At 45.9% G+C, this 15,717-nt stretch overlaps 1 protein-coding gene across 11 annotated transcripts in view; it reads left to right on the plus strand.

Annotated features, from left to right (window-relative positions):
- Window positions 1-15,717, plus strand: part of NEDD4L (NEDD4 like E3 ubiquitin protein ligase) — a 1,669,848-nt gene that overhangs the window by 591,684 nt on the left and 1,062,447 nt on the right. For all 11 annotated transcript variants that reach the window (XM_085630299.1, XM_085630340.1, XM_085630265.1 and 8 more), the window contains exon 3: window positions 15,295-15,376. In XM_085630299.1, the coding sequence (XP_085486425.1) occupies window positions 15,295-15,376 (82 nt within the window). The remainder of the gene's footprint in view (window positions 1-15,294; window positions 15,377-15,717) is intronic.

Consider the following 15,717-nt stretch of genomic DNA (forward strand, 5'->3'; position numbering starts at 1 on the left):
AGGGGTCGGTGTCGTCCGCAATGTCCCTGTGGGAAGCCTTTAAAACCGTGCTCCGCGGACACGCCCTCGCCCAGATAGTGGTGGCTAAGAAGATCAAGAGTGAGGCAGTGGTGAAGCTGGAGACTGACATCTCGGGGCTGGAGTCGGCCTTGGAGGCGGGTGTCACTCCGGACGGGCTCCATGCCCTCAGCTTGAAGCAGTTTGAATACAGGTCTCTTGTTACTGATGGTGCCAAGACTATGTATAGGGAGCAGCAGGGTAGATTGTATGACGCCGGGGACAAGGCGGGTAAATTGATTGCTTGGCTGGACAAGAAGGAGAGAGTGAATCGTGTGGTCCCGGAGCTTCGGGCCTCGGATGGAGCGTGTGTGACTGAGCCTGGTGAGATTGTGGAGTGTTTCGCTGACCACCTCCGGGCCGTGTACTCCCCGGTGACGGATAGGGATGAGGAAGACTCTCGCCTTCTGCTGCGGGATATTGCTTTGCCCGGCCTGTCCGTCGAGGACCGTGAACAGCTGGACACCCCCTTGTCTGTTGACGAGATTGCCACTGCGATTCGGTCCCTTCGCTCTGGCAAGGCTATGGGTCCCAACGGCCTGCCTATTGAGTTGTATAAGTTGCGCCCGGATAAAATCGCGCCTTTCCTCCGTCGTATGTTCCAGGAGTCCCTCGAGACGGGTTCCCTTCCCGCCGACCAGCGTCTGGCTACTATAGTCGTGATCCCCAAGGAAGGTAAGCCACGAGACCGCTGTGCCTCCTACAGGCCTATTTCTCTATTAAACGCCGAGCCTAAGATACTGGCTAAAGTCCTCGCCAATCGTTTGCTGAGCGTTATCTGTGATCTGATCCATCCTGATCAATGCGGCTTCATCCCTCATCGTAACACCGCTCTTAACCTGCGGCGTCTCCACGGCGCCCTCGCTAGGGCGGAGTACCTCTCCGAACCAGCCGTACTGGTTTCTCTGGATGCCACGATGGCCTTTGATACCATCGAGTGGCCATTCCTCTGGGCTGTCTTGACCAAATTCGGCTTTGGGGAGGGATTTCTTGGCTGGGTGAAGCTTCTTTACACTGGACCAATGGCTCAGGTGGTTGTCAATGGGCGGGTCTCTCGGCCTTTCGCTCTCGGTAGGGGTACGAGGCAGGGGTGCCCGTTGTCCCCTCTGCTCTTTGCTCTCGCCTTGGAACCGCTCGCTGCCTGGCTCCGCTGGGAGCCCTCGATTAGAGGGATCCGGTGGGCCCCGGGCTTCGAGGATCGGGTCTCGTTGTACGCGGATGATATTCTTTTGTATCTCACATCGCCGCGACAGTCGCTTAATGTTCTCTTTGATGTTCTTACTTCCTTTGGGAGAAATTCGGGTTTGACGATTAACTGGTCTAAATCCTGTGTCTATCCTATCTCTGGTGGCCCTCCTCTATTGCCGCCTCGGCTTCCGATCCAACTATCTCTGTCCGGCTTTAAATACCTGGGGGTGTACGTCTCGTTGGACCCGGCGGTTCGCTACGAGCAGAACCTCCTGCTTCCACTTCGGCGTTTGAGGGAGGATACGGCTCGGTGGTGTAAGCTGCCCTTGTCCCCGCTTGGTCGCGCAGCGCTGTTTAAAATGATGCCCCTTCCCAGATTCCTTTATGCACTTCAGAACTCCTTCGACGTCATTCCGGTGGCCTACTTTCGGGAGGTGGAGAGCCTGCAGAGGAGACTGGTATGGGACGGGCGGGCGCGTATCGCTCTGGCAAAGCTTACTCTCCCCTGGTACGACGGGGGCATCGCGCTTCCCGACATTAGAAGGTACTATTGGGCCTCACAGCTATCGGCCATTAACCATGCCACGTATGCGCCTGGCTTGAACCCGGCGTATGAGATGGATAAATTCCTGCTTCCCGGCGGTAACTATAATAGGGCGCTTTACTCCCGCTCGGCTGGAAGGACCCTTACGGGCCCTACTAAGATTGCGGTAAGGATCTGGAAGGCGGCTAATGTAGCCATGGGCTGGAGTGAGCGCTTAACATGTGCCACTCCTTTATTTGCCTCCGACCGACTGGGAAGCCTCTGGAAAACGAAAGGCTTTGAGCGTTGGGACACGATCGGTATTAGCAGAGTGGGTGACCTATGGATTAAGGGCGCGGTTAAAACCTTCGCGGCGCTCCAGAGTGAATACGAGCTTACTGAAAGGGAGTTCTTCCGTTACGCCCAGGTTCGGCATGCCCTGCTCTCGGTCTTTGGGGTAGGGACCAAGGTCCCGGCTTCTTCGCCCCTCGAGGACCGCACACTCGATGGTCACGTGCCTGACAGCACTATCTCTCTAATTTATAAAAAACTTATTAATAATCGGGCTGACCTCTTGGTGCGTCTTCGGGAGGCATGGACGGGAGATGGGGTGGAGCTGGACGACGAGGACTGGCAGTCCGCACTGTCGTCCCCTAAGGAGGTGGCCATCCCGGCCCGTCTCCGTCTGGTCCAGCTTAAGATTCTCCACCGGGTTTACGTGACGGGTCCCCGTTTGGTTTCGATGGGATTTTCTGACGACGGGCTCTGTAAGCGGGGCTGTGGGCTTAGTGCCACCTTTCTCCACATCCTTTGGGAGTGCCCCGAGGTGGCGGAATACTGGCGCCGGGTGCATGTGGTAATGGGACAAGTCACCGGGGTCGCTCTGTTGCCGGAGGTGCGTCGCTGTGTTCTGAATGTGTGGGAGCCCAATGATTATAACGCGGCCCAGACTCGGTGGGCGGCCCTGGGGAACATGATTGCCAAGAGAGATATAGCGCAGCTTTGGGGTTCCCAGCGGCCACCCACCGTGTCTGTATGGAAGGAGAACATGGACTGGTGCATGTTCAGGGAGAAGACTGTGTATGTGGCTCGTGGTAAACCGGGGGCATGGGGTAGAATCTGGGGGCAATGGAATCAGTATCGGGGAAATATCTGTGCTCCCCCCCTGGTGGACACTTCCGAGGTTGCCTTGTCCCCCTGACCCTTGATGGTTCCTTGCGTATTTGGAATATCCGAGTGTAGACCTGGCTCTCCCGTGACCCCCCCTGACCTCTTAGTCCTCCTTTCCCTTGACCGCCATCTGGTGGTTGGATGTAGGGTCCCCCTGCTGTAGTCTGACGCCCACTTCATGTCACTACGCCTCGCCTTTTGTTTTTAGTTGTTATTTATGGTAAACGTATGTATCCTGATTCCCTTAGGAGTATCCGGAGCTTCTGTAATGGGCTGGGGACCATGGGTCGGTTGATGACTTTAACACTGTGTGATCCTTTTTGATTCTAGCGGCCGGCCCTGGTGGTTGTAGGCCCATGCTTGTATCCTTTTTTCTGTTCAATAAAAACCTTATATATAAAAAAAAAAAAAAGGCATTGTTATAGAACTGTGTTCAGGTTGACTGCCCGCCAAGATACCCTGGTTGGGGTGATTCGTTGACGTTATTAAATCAAGTAATAATAGTCGTAAGCCTGACTAATTGTTTGGTTTAAGACTGATAATCGTGGCAGATGTGCTGTAGCACAAATTCATGATAGAGGTGTTCAGTACATTATAGGGCCTTTTTATGCTCCTAATGGTGGAGAATTGAAATTTCTTTTTCAGGTGCTTCCAAATGAATTATGCATCTGGAAAGAGCCTTGTGTACTGATAGGAGACTTTGACTGTATTTGAGATAGCACTTTAGACACTACTAATACCACTGTTATATTCCCTGTCAAAGGGACACAGGCCAAGCAGGAGATACTGATCCCAACCGTGGAGGTTGAGGCCTGTTACTCCTGATTTCCTGTGGCCCACCTTGTTATGGGCTCTGAGCGACTGGGCCAAGTACCCCACCAGCACTTGCCCCTCAGTGGTATTGTGTGTCGAGCAGTCCAAGGCTTCTTGGGGAGGAGGTAGATGTAAGAAAGGCACAGGCTCACACCTCAAAAAACAAAAAGCAATCCCAATAAATGATTGTCCAGTCAAATACCTAATATTGTATAAAAAAGTATTTATCTACTTACTCAAAGTACAAAACAACACACTGTAAACAATGTCTTCTTGAGGCAAACCCACTAGTGTTACCCAAGTAAGCTTTTCATTCTCACTTCCCTGCTTATGGCTGAGAGTTATTACCCAATTCCATCTGGCAACATCCAAGCTAGGGACTGCTAAAGCATTCAAGTCTCAGACGTTTTATGGGGGCTCAATTGCAAAGATTTCTATCATGTCTATCAGAGCAAGATCCCCAGGACCTGGTGGCCTGAATATCAATCTTACCTGCTTTTGTGAAGTGCCGATTTAGAGTTTCCGGGCAAACCTCGGCAGCCCGACTATGTCCAGATGATTGGAAGCTGTGGTTGTGGCTGCCGCTGTCCTCCGCACTTCTCTTGTGCAAGAAGTCTCTCCTAGAATCCAGTGGCAGGTCTCCGGTGTTCCTGGACTGAGGAGTTTAAGTAGTTGCTCTCACTATCCATGGATCACGCCCACGGTGTCTTCTCGGCTGCATCTGGCACATGCCTCCCGACAAGCAAGTAGGGTTGCAGCAGCTTATACAGTGCAACAGCCCTCTCTCTTCACTGCGGCTTCTACCTGGCATACAGGGGTCGAGGGCGGCACGAACACAGTGATGATGCTATATCAATCAATGAACCTCCTCTCACAGTGCAGATCCAAGGGCGGTAACCCTTATTCTTAACTGCAGCCCCCACCTGGCAAGAGGGTTGTGAATTTTGCTCACGGGTAGCTCGATTGGTATTCCGTTCCCGACGTACTAGAATCTTACATTCCACTTGTGGGATCCATGCCCTGTGTCCCTACTGCACCTTTCTCCCTCCAAGTGCTCTTCTTCACCTAACAGGGGCCACTAGTCTTGGGTCAGGCAGAGATGGGTAAGAATTCATCTCAAAATTCCAAGCTCTCACTCATTCTTTGATATCTTTATCTACCCAGATAGACGTTACACTTGGTTTAAATGTAGAAAACCGTGATTTTTTGGTGGAGCCTATCAGCCAGCACAGCTGTCTGTCTCGTTGTGAATTGTGGGCTTTGAGCATAAACTCATTGTCATCTCTTTGGATTAGCTGACTTCTGTTCTTAAACCACTTGCTTTTCAAGCACTGCTTGTTTCTTTCTGGTTGAGCATTCCACGAGATGCATGTGTTTTCCAGCTGTCTCCCTCATGCACTTCTCTCCTCCTGCACTCTGTGTTGATCAGTGTCGCCCATGTGCATCTCCCCATCTCTGTTAGTCAGTCTTGTGTCCTCCCCCTGTTGCTTTGTGCTGCTGTGTGGTTTTCCGCTGCAGGTTCCATGTTGCTCTATCGAACTTTGCTTCTCCTCTCCACCGCTACCCTCTGTATTGCTTCCATTCCCCTGCCCTGTGTTGCTTCCCTCCACCCATGTCATCCTTCTCTGTTGCCCTTTGCTTCTCCTCCCCACTGCCTGCGTTGCTTCCTGCTTCTGTGTCCACAAGTTGCTCTCTCCCACCAGCGCCCTCCGGGTTGCTCCCCCTCCTCCGTCTCTCCAAAAATACTTTTGTGCAAAACAAAATTATTTGCTGATCCACTGTTCCAATGATGGCAGTGCCATTTGTAGTCTCGCTCATGCATAGTGTGCGTGCCTACAAAATGATGTATATGTCTGCCTGATTGGCCTTTTTTTTTTATTTAGCTATGCTCCACAGCATTGGGGAATGCAGCACATCATGGCTAAAAAACATTGACATAGTAGCTAATGTTTTGGGGCAGAGAGTAAAAACAAGCATTGGCATAACCAATAGGTCTCGCCTTTGGGACCTTATGTGTTTAGCCAGAACTTTTGGCTATGTTGTAGAGCATTGTGGCTGCTGTGCATTATGTTGAAAAGTTATGTCAAAAAGTGTGAAGCATTTTTGTTACCTTAATACAAACGAAGACGACATCATATACAACTGAAAAACCTGATTAAAAAAAGATTTTAACATAAAAAATGTCTTCTACTTTTTTTGTACTTGCACTGCTGGAAACTTTTTCCTGCACTGAGTGGTATTGTGTGGAGTGTATGTTGCATTCAGTAGAGTGTAATTATGTGGCGTGTAATTATGTGAAACTGAGTGGTAGTAGGAGTGTATGTTGCATTGAGTGCAACGTAATTATGTAGCATATAATTATGTGGCACTGTGTGGTATTATGTGGAGTGTATTTAGACCTATTGCATTGCAGACGCTTGTTCCTTCTTCCATTACTGGTGCGCAGACCTACGTACCTATGCATCAGTAGAGTCCCAAAGTGGCTGCGAAGGAGCGACCCTTGCGTCCGGCTCCTGTCAGGCTTTCGTCACCTTAAGGCGATGACGCGTTCTCCAGTGCTTAATTGTCTGTGTCTATGGGGTCTTACTCTGCACTTCTGAGATTGTAGTTCCTGCGACTCTGAGAATTTGGAGAGACAGCCAGACAAAGAGAGCTACAGCCTGCTTTGCTGCTGCGTAACGCTCACCCAAGTGAACCATCTTTCATTGACTGGATCTAAATTGCATTTATATATAGCGCCTTGTAGCTCTGCGGGTTCTTCCAAATGCTTACCATAGAGAACGAATGAGGGGAACTGGGTACGGGGAAAGGACTTGTGGGTGAGTGCGAACTCCACCCGGCAAGTTTCAAAGCGCTAGTTGGGAAATAATAAAAGATTCTGGATGAGTTTGAAAGTGAGACAATGCCGAAAGGGGGAGGAAAATTGAGAAGAGGGGGGGATGGAGGAAGAAAGATAGATTTAGGGAGAGATTTAGAGAGAGATAGAGAGAGAGAGATTTAGAGGGAGAGAGAGAGATTTAGAGAGAGAGATTTAGAGGGAGAGAGAGAGAGATTTAGAGGGAGAGAGAGAGATTTAGAGGGAGAGAGAGAGATTTAGAGGGAGAGAGAGATTTAGAGGGGGGAGAGAGATTTAGAGGGGGGAGAGAGATTTAGAGGGGGAGAGAGAGATTTAGAGGGAGAGAGAGATTTAGAGGGAGAGAGAGATTTAGAGGGGGAGAGAGAGATTTAGAGGGGGAGAGAGAGATTTAGAGGGGGAGAGAGAGATTTAGAGAGAGATAGATTTAGAGAGATTTAGAGAGATTTAGAGAGAGATAGATTTAGAGAGAGAGGGAGAGAGAGGATTACCTTTGAAGGAATCAGCAATGAACGGGACAGTGCTTGCTCAGGACTGTGCATAGGGGCCGGGCGGAGGAGGGAAGGGGCTTCACTGGTCAGGACGGTGCATTGAACATAGGTGGAACCCTTGGATTGCACACAAGAGCTAACTGCTCAAAATTCTGCACAGAACCCCAGGGGCGAACTGCTCAGGAGTGTGCACGAAACAGCAAACTTGCGTATCAGGATTGTGCACCTAAAATAGCAGGCTCACTGCTCAGGATTATGCACCGAACATAGCGGGCCGACTACTCGGGATTGTACACAGGTAGGGAGAACATTGCTTTGTATTGCGCACAATTAGATGGGTGAAAACTATTCAGAATTTCGCACAATTTGTTAGGGAGAAAGAAGCCTGCTCAGGATTGTGCACAATTAGGTAGGGAGAACTCCGCTCAGGACTATACATACTTCGGTATAGAGAAGCAGCTCTAACAGTTAAGCCACTAAGAGGGAGGCATAAGTGGGCACACAGCAACCCTGCCTACCAAGAGAGGGATGGGCTTCTTAAAGACGGGACAGGATGAATACTCATTGCGAATTCACCGATTCCGAAACAAAACATAATGGGCAGAGTAAAAACACAAAACACCAAAGTAAAATAACGAAATCCAGCAAAATCTGTGACTCCTGGTGTAATCTCCATTCTCAAAGGCTGAAACTTAGCCCGAGGCACTGTTTATAGCCAATTGGGGGGTTATTGCTACCACGAGGTTCATTCTCACGGGAAACAAAAAAAACAAAAAAAAGCGAGCACAATCTGTTCCCAATTACCGCCAACGCGATAATTGGCGACAGATAAGGTTGAAGCTCGCGCCTGAGGACAATCACCAACCTTGCACCAATTGCGTGCTGTGTTTTTAAAAAACACACATGCACAAGCCACATGCACAAGTGTGTGTTCAGAGCTCAAAAGCACTTACTTAATGCCTCGCAGTGCAGCGCATGCATGCTGGCTCAGGCGAGACCTAAAAAAATGTTAAAATGCCCACATTGCATCCTGGTCATTTTTTTAGGAAAGAATGCAGCAACACCAGCATTTTTTAAAGATGTATTAATATTTATTATAAAGATTGATTCAGTCTCAGATCTTTGAGGGAGGGACATTGAAAAGTGTTGACAAACTAGAGCTTAAATTTGTGTTGCCCAATACAGCCTACTTCAAATATTTGTTGATAAGTGACTACTATACCATGTTAACTGTGAGCTGCATTATTCTGCCAACCTAAACAAACAAATATAAAAAAGTGTTATGGTTTATTGTTACGGTATAAGTCAGAAGACGTATACTAAAGAGCAAAGAAATGGACCAATTGGTTTGACTCGTACTTATGCCCTTGAAAGCCTACAGGGAAGATTAGAGTTTCTGAAATATACTCACACTGGTAAAGCTACAAACCTTACAATATTCGACGATATTTGATTGGAAAATTGAGAGGCGAGAGTTCTGTTGAGTTGTTTTTGCATTTGTCCCCCCAAGTGGGAAGGGTATGCCCAGACGTGGGTCCTGTGCTCTCCATGCCACTGGAATCAAGCTATCCTGGCTGAAGAGGGGTGAAACCGCGAAACCGGTCCTAGGATGCGTCGTTCCAGTCCAGGGAGGAGCTGGCTTGGCAGTTCGGGCTGGACTGTTCCCATGAGGCATAGGGTCAAGACTGATTTGCATATGGCTGGGTTCAAACTGGAACGCATGGTGAGCAGAACAACGATGGATTTAGGCCCAGATCTCTGTACTGGGGCGAATGTATGACATTGTTCTGCTTTCTGTCCATCAACTGTTGTTTTTCCAAATGTGTGGAGGCCTCAGCCGATAGAGTACATATATTGGTGAGATGCCCGGCTCTAAAGAAATTCGGGAAAGTTGTATTCCATGTCAGGCAAGCAACTCCATTTCTGATGCGGCCTCAATCATTTTTGGAGCTAAAGCTAGAGGGATAGTTCTCCACGGAGTTGCAATTGTTAAGAATCTAAATGCGAAGGAGTGGAAGAAAAAGTTATCACTTTTATCTGGGACTAGCAGAGGGAATTGGAAGACGCTCAGGACTTAAACACTATCGGGTTTGAGAAGCAAGGGCATGTTTTAGGTGCGCCAGGTGGGCGTGGGGTGTATTCGTTTCATATTTTAATCGCACAGAGGTTATTTGACTCAAACACATCTTGAGGAGGGCAGTCTGTTTTCATTTCTTATTTTGTTTTAACCTTTTTTAAATGTCCTTTTGTAATATGACTGTTAAGAACAGTGTTTTATAATGACTGTATAGTGCAGTGTTTCCAAAGTTTGGGCATATGGGGCAGATTTTTGGTGGGTCGTGAAAGTCCAGTAATAACTAAAGATGCCTTTAAATGTTGTATTTATCTGATCACATTTCTACCCTTCAAAGAGAGGTCAAACGTCTGGCTATGGTTTATGACAAATTGCTGTTTATGATTTTTAGCGTGAGGATTGGTGTTTAAATCTCCTCTCAATTTGCAGTCGAAGATAGAAAAGTGACTTATGTGAGCATCTTTCTGGGGTAAAGGCAGTGTGAAAGGAAAGGCTGTAGATCATAATTTTTTTGTAACCCAACAAAATTTAAATACCTGTTAATTAACTGTATATGTTCAGCAGTTTAGAAAGCCAGCACTTTTTTGGGTAATTCTGAACTGTGATGAAAGCAAACATTTTAAACGGAACAAATCAAGACCCTTTACAAATGATGCACAGTCACTGAAATCCATTTCCACACATTTTCATATGTGTGCAGTATAGTTGAGCAGTAAAATTGTATCTCTGTACACATTTGATGCCAATTTCAATGTAAAATGTGCTGTTGGGGAATGTCAGTGTGGTACCACACGTTGCTTTAGTTACAAAAATCGCCGGCCTCATGTCCATTAAAGCTAGGTGGGTTGTGAAACTTTGTTGTTCTAAAAAGTGGGTCATGGTTCTAAATCGTGTGGAAAGCACTGGAATAATGTATGTATGTATGTAAGTCTCAATGCTACCAAAAAAAAAAATAATTAAGCAGGGCAAAAACTGAGACTCGGAGAAAAAATGTCTGGTAACTGTGAAAGCAGATATGTACTGCATGCACTAGCAGTGTTCACCATGTGGCTTAAAGAAACGGGATGGGTTTATGCATCTTTTTGACTTGGCGATGGGAGAGTGAATGCTTTGTGGATGTTTTACTCGCAACTGATTCGACAGTTGAAACCTGCAGGAAAAAAATGTGAAACCATCACACTCGTTTCAAACTGTGAGCTAGTAAAAAAATTAAAAATTTAGAAAATTACGTTTGTCATGTGCAAGACATTGCGCTCTTAACACAAAATCCCTAGACCTCACAAGAAATATACATACTTCACAAGTGAAAACTATGTAATATCGCAAACCGCAGTTTGACATGAAATAATTTCTGAATTTCAAGATGTCACTGATTCTGTTAACTAGTATATTTTTTAAACCCTAAAAAAGTTAACCTCGTTTTTAAACTTGAAAGTTGGGACTTTAGGGTGGCCCCTCACTCTACATCATCACGGACATGGTGTTTATGATCCTTTGCTTTATTTACAAACGTTTCCTATCAGTCAGTCTACATAGTTCAGTAGTAGCAAACCAAACGTACCATTCCGAAAATGCTGGGCACAATTCGAGGGTACAGCGTCCATCCTGCAAAAGAAGTTGGACTCCACAGAAATATATTGCACTCGTCCCGGTGTCATTTACTGACACATTCAGCAGCACCTGCACATTGTCTGCTTTCCTTTGCCAGCAACAACGTGCAGAGGGCGAGAGGGCTTTGTTATCCTAAATTCGAGAAGGGCCCAAAACAAAGTCCAAATTTAAGGGGCTGTCAGGCCTCCTTTTGTCGTGGAGCTATTTGGAGCCTCACACCTAGATGCAAATGCAAGGGAGGAGAAACCAAGGCACAAAGCTTGTTATCACTTCATAGGTACTTGAGGGGGGCATGCTTTTGACTTTTTTGGTCTCGCTGAGTCAGCGCATGCGCTGCTCTGCGAGACATTTAGGAGTGTGCTTTTAAAAGTGCTACCCCAGGCTTCTGCTGGCCTAGAGCTTGCGTTCATGTGCACGTGCAGCTGCCAGCTTTCAAAGCCCGATGCTTTGTTTGCTCTCTAAACGCTCCTCCGCCCCTTCCCCGCTGCGTCTCGCGTTAATTATAAACATATGTGCAAACGCGCTGCTTTCACTTTCGGTTGCGCGCGCACCACTTTCGAAGACGGGCTTGTTGTAGAAGGTACCTAGAAAAGCTTGTCAGACCCCCAAATGAATTCTTTAAATGTGTTTATGTTTAGTAAGGCCAGCTGTAGTTAAACAGCAAATAGGAAAATCCACTTCACCATTTTTTTGTTTTAACTTCAGGTGTTACATCGTTGCTTAAAGTGCGTCACTGTTGCACATCACTGCACTCGTGGTTCGGGCAGAACACCACAGGAAAACATATTTTTCTCATACTTTTCAACTTGATACTTTTGACGTTTACACATGTGCACTAGTAACATTGTACCCACTGCTGCATCCCAAGGGCATGTTTTGTAATCCGATTTGACTGACTTAATAGGATATCCTTCTTGTTTGTTATGCGTGTGTAGCAGCATCTCATTTCCCGCTTTTCTATGATGCCACCCTCTCCCTGCCTTTACCTGCTTCAATCGTTCTTCGATGCTTCTCTTGTGACCCAAACATTCTTCTGAAGGATTCATGGTGTCACTGGGGCACCGGGGACCCTTTCTTACAAGAATTATCTCTAGTCCCCTGGAGCCACAACTCCGCTCAACACATTCCAACTGCTGCAGCTGTCAACATTGGCTCTTCCGCTTTACGCAAGACTGTGCTGGACGTCAATTCAATCACGGTATGGCTGCCATGTTAGTAGGGGCATATCACTGAATAACGGTCTCAACCATAGAAACAGAAAGAAGCCACACATTCAGCTCGAATTACCTTTACAAGCACGACAACTTATTCTGGCGTTGACAAGGTAGTTAATGCAGCAAGAGCTATTACAAATAGGAAATACAACTCGTTTGGTGTACGTTTATACATGTACATACTGATTGATAAACGTGTTAACATGCACATATTTGTGTAGGTATACTTATAACTGCCTTATCCAGCATCCAAACTTGTATAGTTACCACCGATCCTAGTGAAGAATACCGGCCATCCGTTCACGTTTTAAGGTTCTGCTAAGGTCCGGACATGCTTCTTAAGTAAAACTTTAAATTAAAACGTCCGTATTCGTTTTTGACATTACCTTTCTGTCTTTGCTGTAGAACACATTTTAAACTATTTTCTTCTAATATTTGCTAGTTAAAGGTTAAAGTATGTACTGATAAGGGGGAAATATGTCTGCTACTGGTGTTTTTTCTCATTTTTGTACCAATAGGTCTCACCTTTGGTACCTTATAAGTATTTAGTTATTCAGCATAATATCCTTGGTGCAACAACATCAACTGTTCCATGGCTAAACACTTATACGGTCCCAAAGGCGAGACCTATTGGCTATGCCAATGCTTGGTTTTTTAGTCCCTCAATGTAAGAGATATGAATGCACTGTGATCATGTTCCGATGTGTTGGTCTGCCACAGTATTTACACAAATAACAATTTAAAAAACATTATTTGTTTTTATTTCTTTTATAGCGCTACTCATCCCAGTGCAGGGTGTCCGAGTGTTTTATATCACAAATACATATTATACATTAACAATAATTCATAACCGTGTGTAAATCAATTACCAGGATGTGTTACGTAAGACAGTGAGGGCTACAAGGTGTAGGAGTGACGTCCTTCAAAGCTCATGGCGCTATATTAGGATTACTATTTATGAATTGCAACTAACAAAAGGATATTTGTGTTAAAAGCAGTGGCCTACTTATCCATCTATATGAAATAAAATTCTGTTACATTATGTGATTAGCAGGAGACACATTAACCCTCTATTGTTATTCTTCTGGATTTACTGAGCACACAAACCTCTCTGAAGGAGGTGCCTTAACCCCCTAAGGTATTTTAAAATGCAGAGTTTGCAACCAGTTCAGTAGAACAGGTTTGCTGACAGGTTTCTCCTTGTTGCCAATTTTTTTGTGGCAGAGTTTATAAGTTGAGGCCCAGATTTTGCGTTGGTATTGTCACTTTTTTTGTCACAACCCCGACACAAAATCCCATTTGTTAAATATTGTAAGGTCCTCAGATGTGCTCATGATAGACCTGCTAAATGTGTGAAGACTTGCGTTCTAATGTCACTTCTTGTGATGTCACTCCCTTCGAGGTCAGGGGTTGTGATGCCTCTTCCTGTGATGCCACATGCATGTCATGCCCTGTGATGTCACTTGCATATTGCCTAACTTGGTTAGCCCCCCAATTCTTTCTTTAGGACTTGTTCCCTGTGAAAATGCTTTAAATTTTCACACAAAGCCCAGGACAGTCTGATGGGTTCAGTTTACTACCGCGTGTGGGGGAATGGGGAGGAGCGAGTGAATGTGAATGGAACAGTTAGCTGAGTTGAAAAAAAGCTGGAAATGATCATGCCAAGTTATCTATTCAGAATATGTTTTGAACATTCCCATGATGTGGGGTATTGTGTGGAATTTGCTGGGTTGTAGAGGACAATCTGTTTGAGTCGCCACTTTTTCTCATAAGGTCAAGCCCTACCCTCTTAATGTTTTCATGTCCCCTTTGACCTCTGTAGTCCAGCCTCTTGGGTGTAAAATTATCTCTTACACAGATACTACCCAGTTGCTTTTTGTCTTTGACAGTTTCCATGCCTCAATCGCAGCATCTTTCACAGACTCTATGTGCGCCGTTTTTGAATGGATGCAGGGTAGTCCACTCCAATGCAGCACGGGGAAGACGTAAATTATTCCATGATGGTCACGTGTCAAACTGGTGGGAAGATCTCTGGCCCCTGCATTGACGGCCCGCCTTCTCCATCTTTGGTGGTTAAAATTCTTGGAGTGAAGCTGAACATTGTCCTATCCATGTGGCCGCTGATTTCTGCAATGGTGAGCCAATGCTTCACTATGCTATGTACTTTGAAAAATGTCTTCCTCTCCTTCCTCTGGAGTCTAGGAGAGTTGTGAGACATGCGCTGATCACCTCACTATTGGATAACGGGAACAGTCTCTACTAAGGAGTGGTGGAGGCCTTCGTGAACCACCTGCAGGTGGCCCAAAATGCAACGGCCAGGCTTCTTTTGCGTTGGCCTAGGTGCTCTTCTATTCCTCCAGTCTCCAGGCACTCTTTTATTTCTCCAGTCTTGTAATCCCCCCCATTGGCTACCTGTAAAGAAACTGATCCTATTCAAAGCAATGGTTCTGGTTCACAGGGCAGTGTATCTGTCCAGTCCTGGTTATCTGGTGAAGAGATTTGTCCAGTACCTCCAGTCCAGATCACTGCGTTCCACCTCTGCTCCTGTGGATAACCTAAAATTAAGTGTGCCCGAAAGGGCGGTAAAGTATTCTCTTTTCTTGCTGCCATCACTTAAAATGAACTTCCACACGAATTACGTCCGGTCCCCCTTGAGATCACATTCCGCAGGAAATTAAAACCGTGGCTCTGCTCTGTGGGGCAGTAGGATCATGGTCTGTGGGTGCGTACCATGGGCTCTCTCCTCCAGCGCCGGGGCACTCATCGGAATACCCATATGCTCTATAAATTTCCCATACATTCATTCACATTGAATAAAGATTTTGGTACAAGACTGGTAAGTTAAAAACAACAGTGTTTTAAATTATTGAGTATGTTTCAATTCATCTTGAATCAATTTCTTGAGGGCTAAAAGGTTCCACTAGCACCCAATAGCTGACCAGATTTCACTTCACAACTGTCATCGCCATCTGGAGGTGCACTAACTGCACTTGATCAATGTTGAGTTGAGACGGTGGCAGCAATGAGGCATTGCTTTAAATTCAAATTTTCACGCTATTTACAGTTGATGAACGCGAGTGGGCTTGTGTTTGGAATGTTGGTAGACAAACGTGTAGAAGGCATATAATCATGGTATGGAGCACTCAAGATTCCCAAGTCCATGTGCGAGTAGTTTAACCAGTCCACATTTTTCCTTTGTATTTTGGGACTTTTTCGTTTAATTGGTTTTAATGCACAAAATACTGTTGCTTGTCTTCGAGGCGTTAAATTGAAAATCCTCTTTTAACTATGTGTTTCAGTGATCCATACGTGAAGCTGGCTCTCTACGTGGCGGACGAAAACCGTGAACTTGCTTTGGTACAGACGAAAACCATAAAGAAGGTAAATTCGGGATTGTTTACTTTTTATGGTTTGCATGATTTGCTACTTGTTTAAGCTCCTTTAAGTGCACAGCTGGTGTTATTTTACAAACCCTGTTGCGATATGGTGTGAACTTTTTTCCATTTAACCCTAACAAATAGAATGTCGCGATCTAGAGTAAGCAATTTGTTATTGGATGTCTCATTTATCTATATTATGCTTTATTCTGTGGTTACTCTGTGTAAGTATCATTGTAAAGCCAAAACAGCTATCTTTTTGTCCTTAACTTCTGTGGTCACTGGTCCTCACTACGTAAGTTCTCAGTTGCCAACAAGTCAAATATTTCCTATGAGCTTTGATTT

Source organism: Triturus cristatus, chromosome 2_1, assembly GCF_964204655.1.
Source record: "Triturus cristatus chromosome 2_1, aTriCri1.1, whole genome shotgun sequence".
Lineage (NCBI taxonomy): Eukaryota > Metazoa > Chordata > Amphibia > Caudata > Salamandridae > Triturus > Triturus cristatus.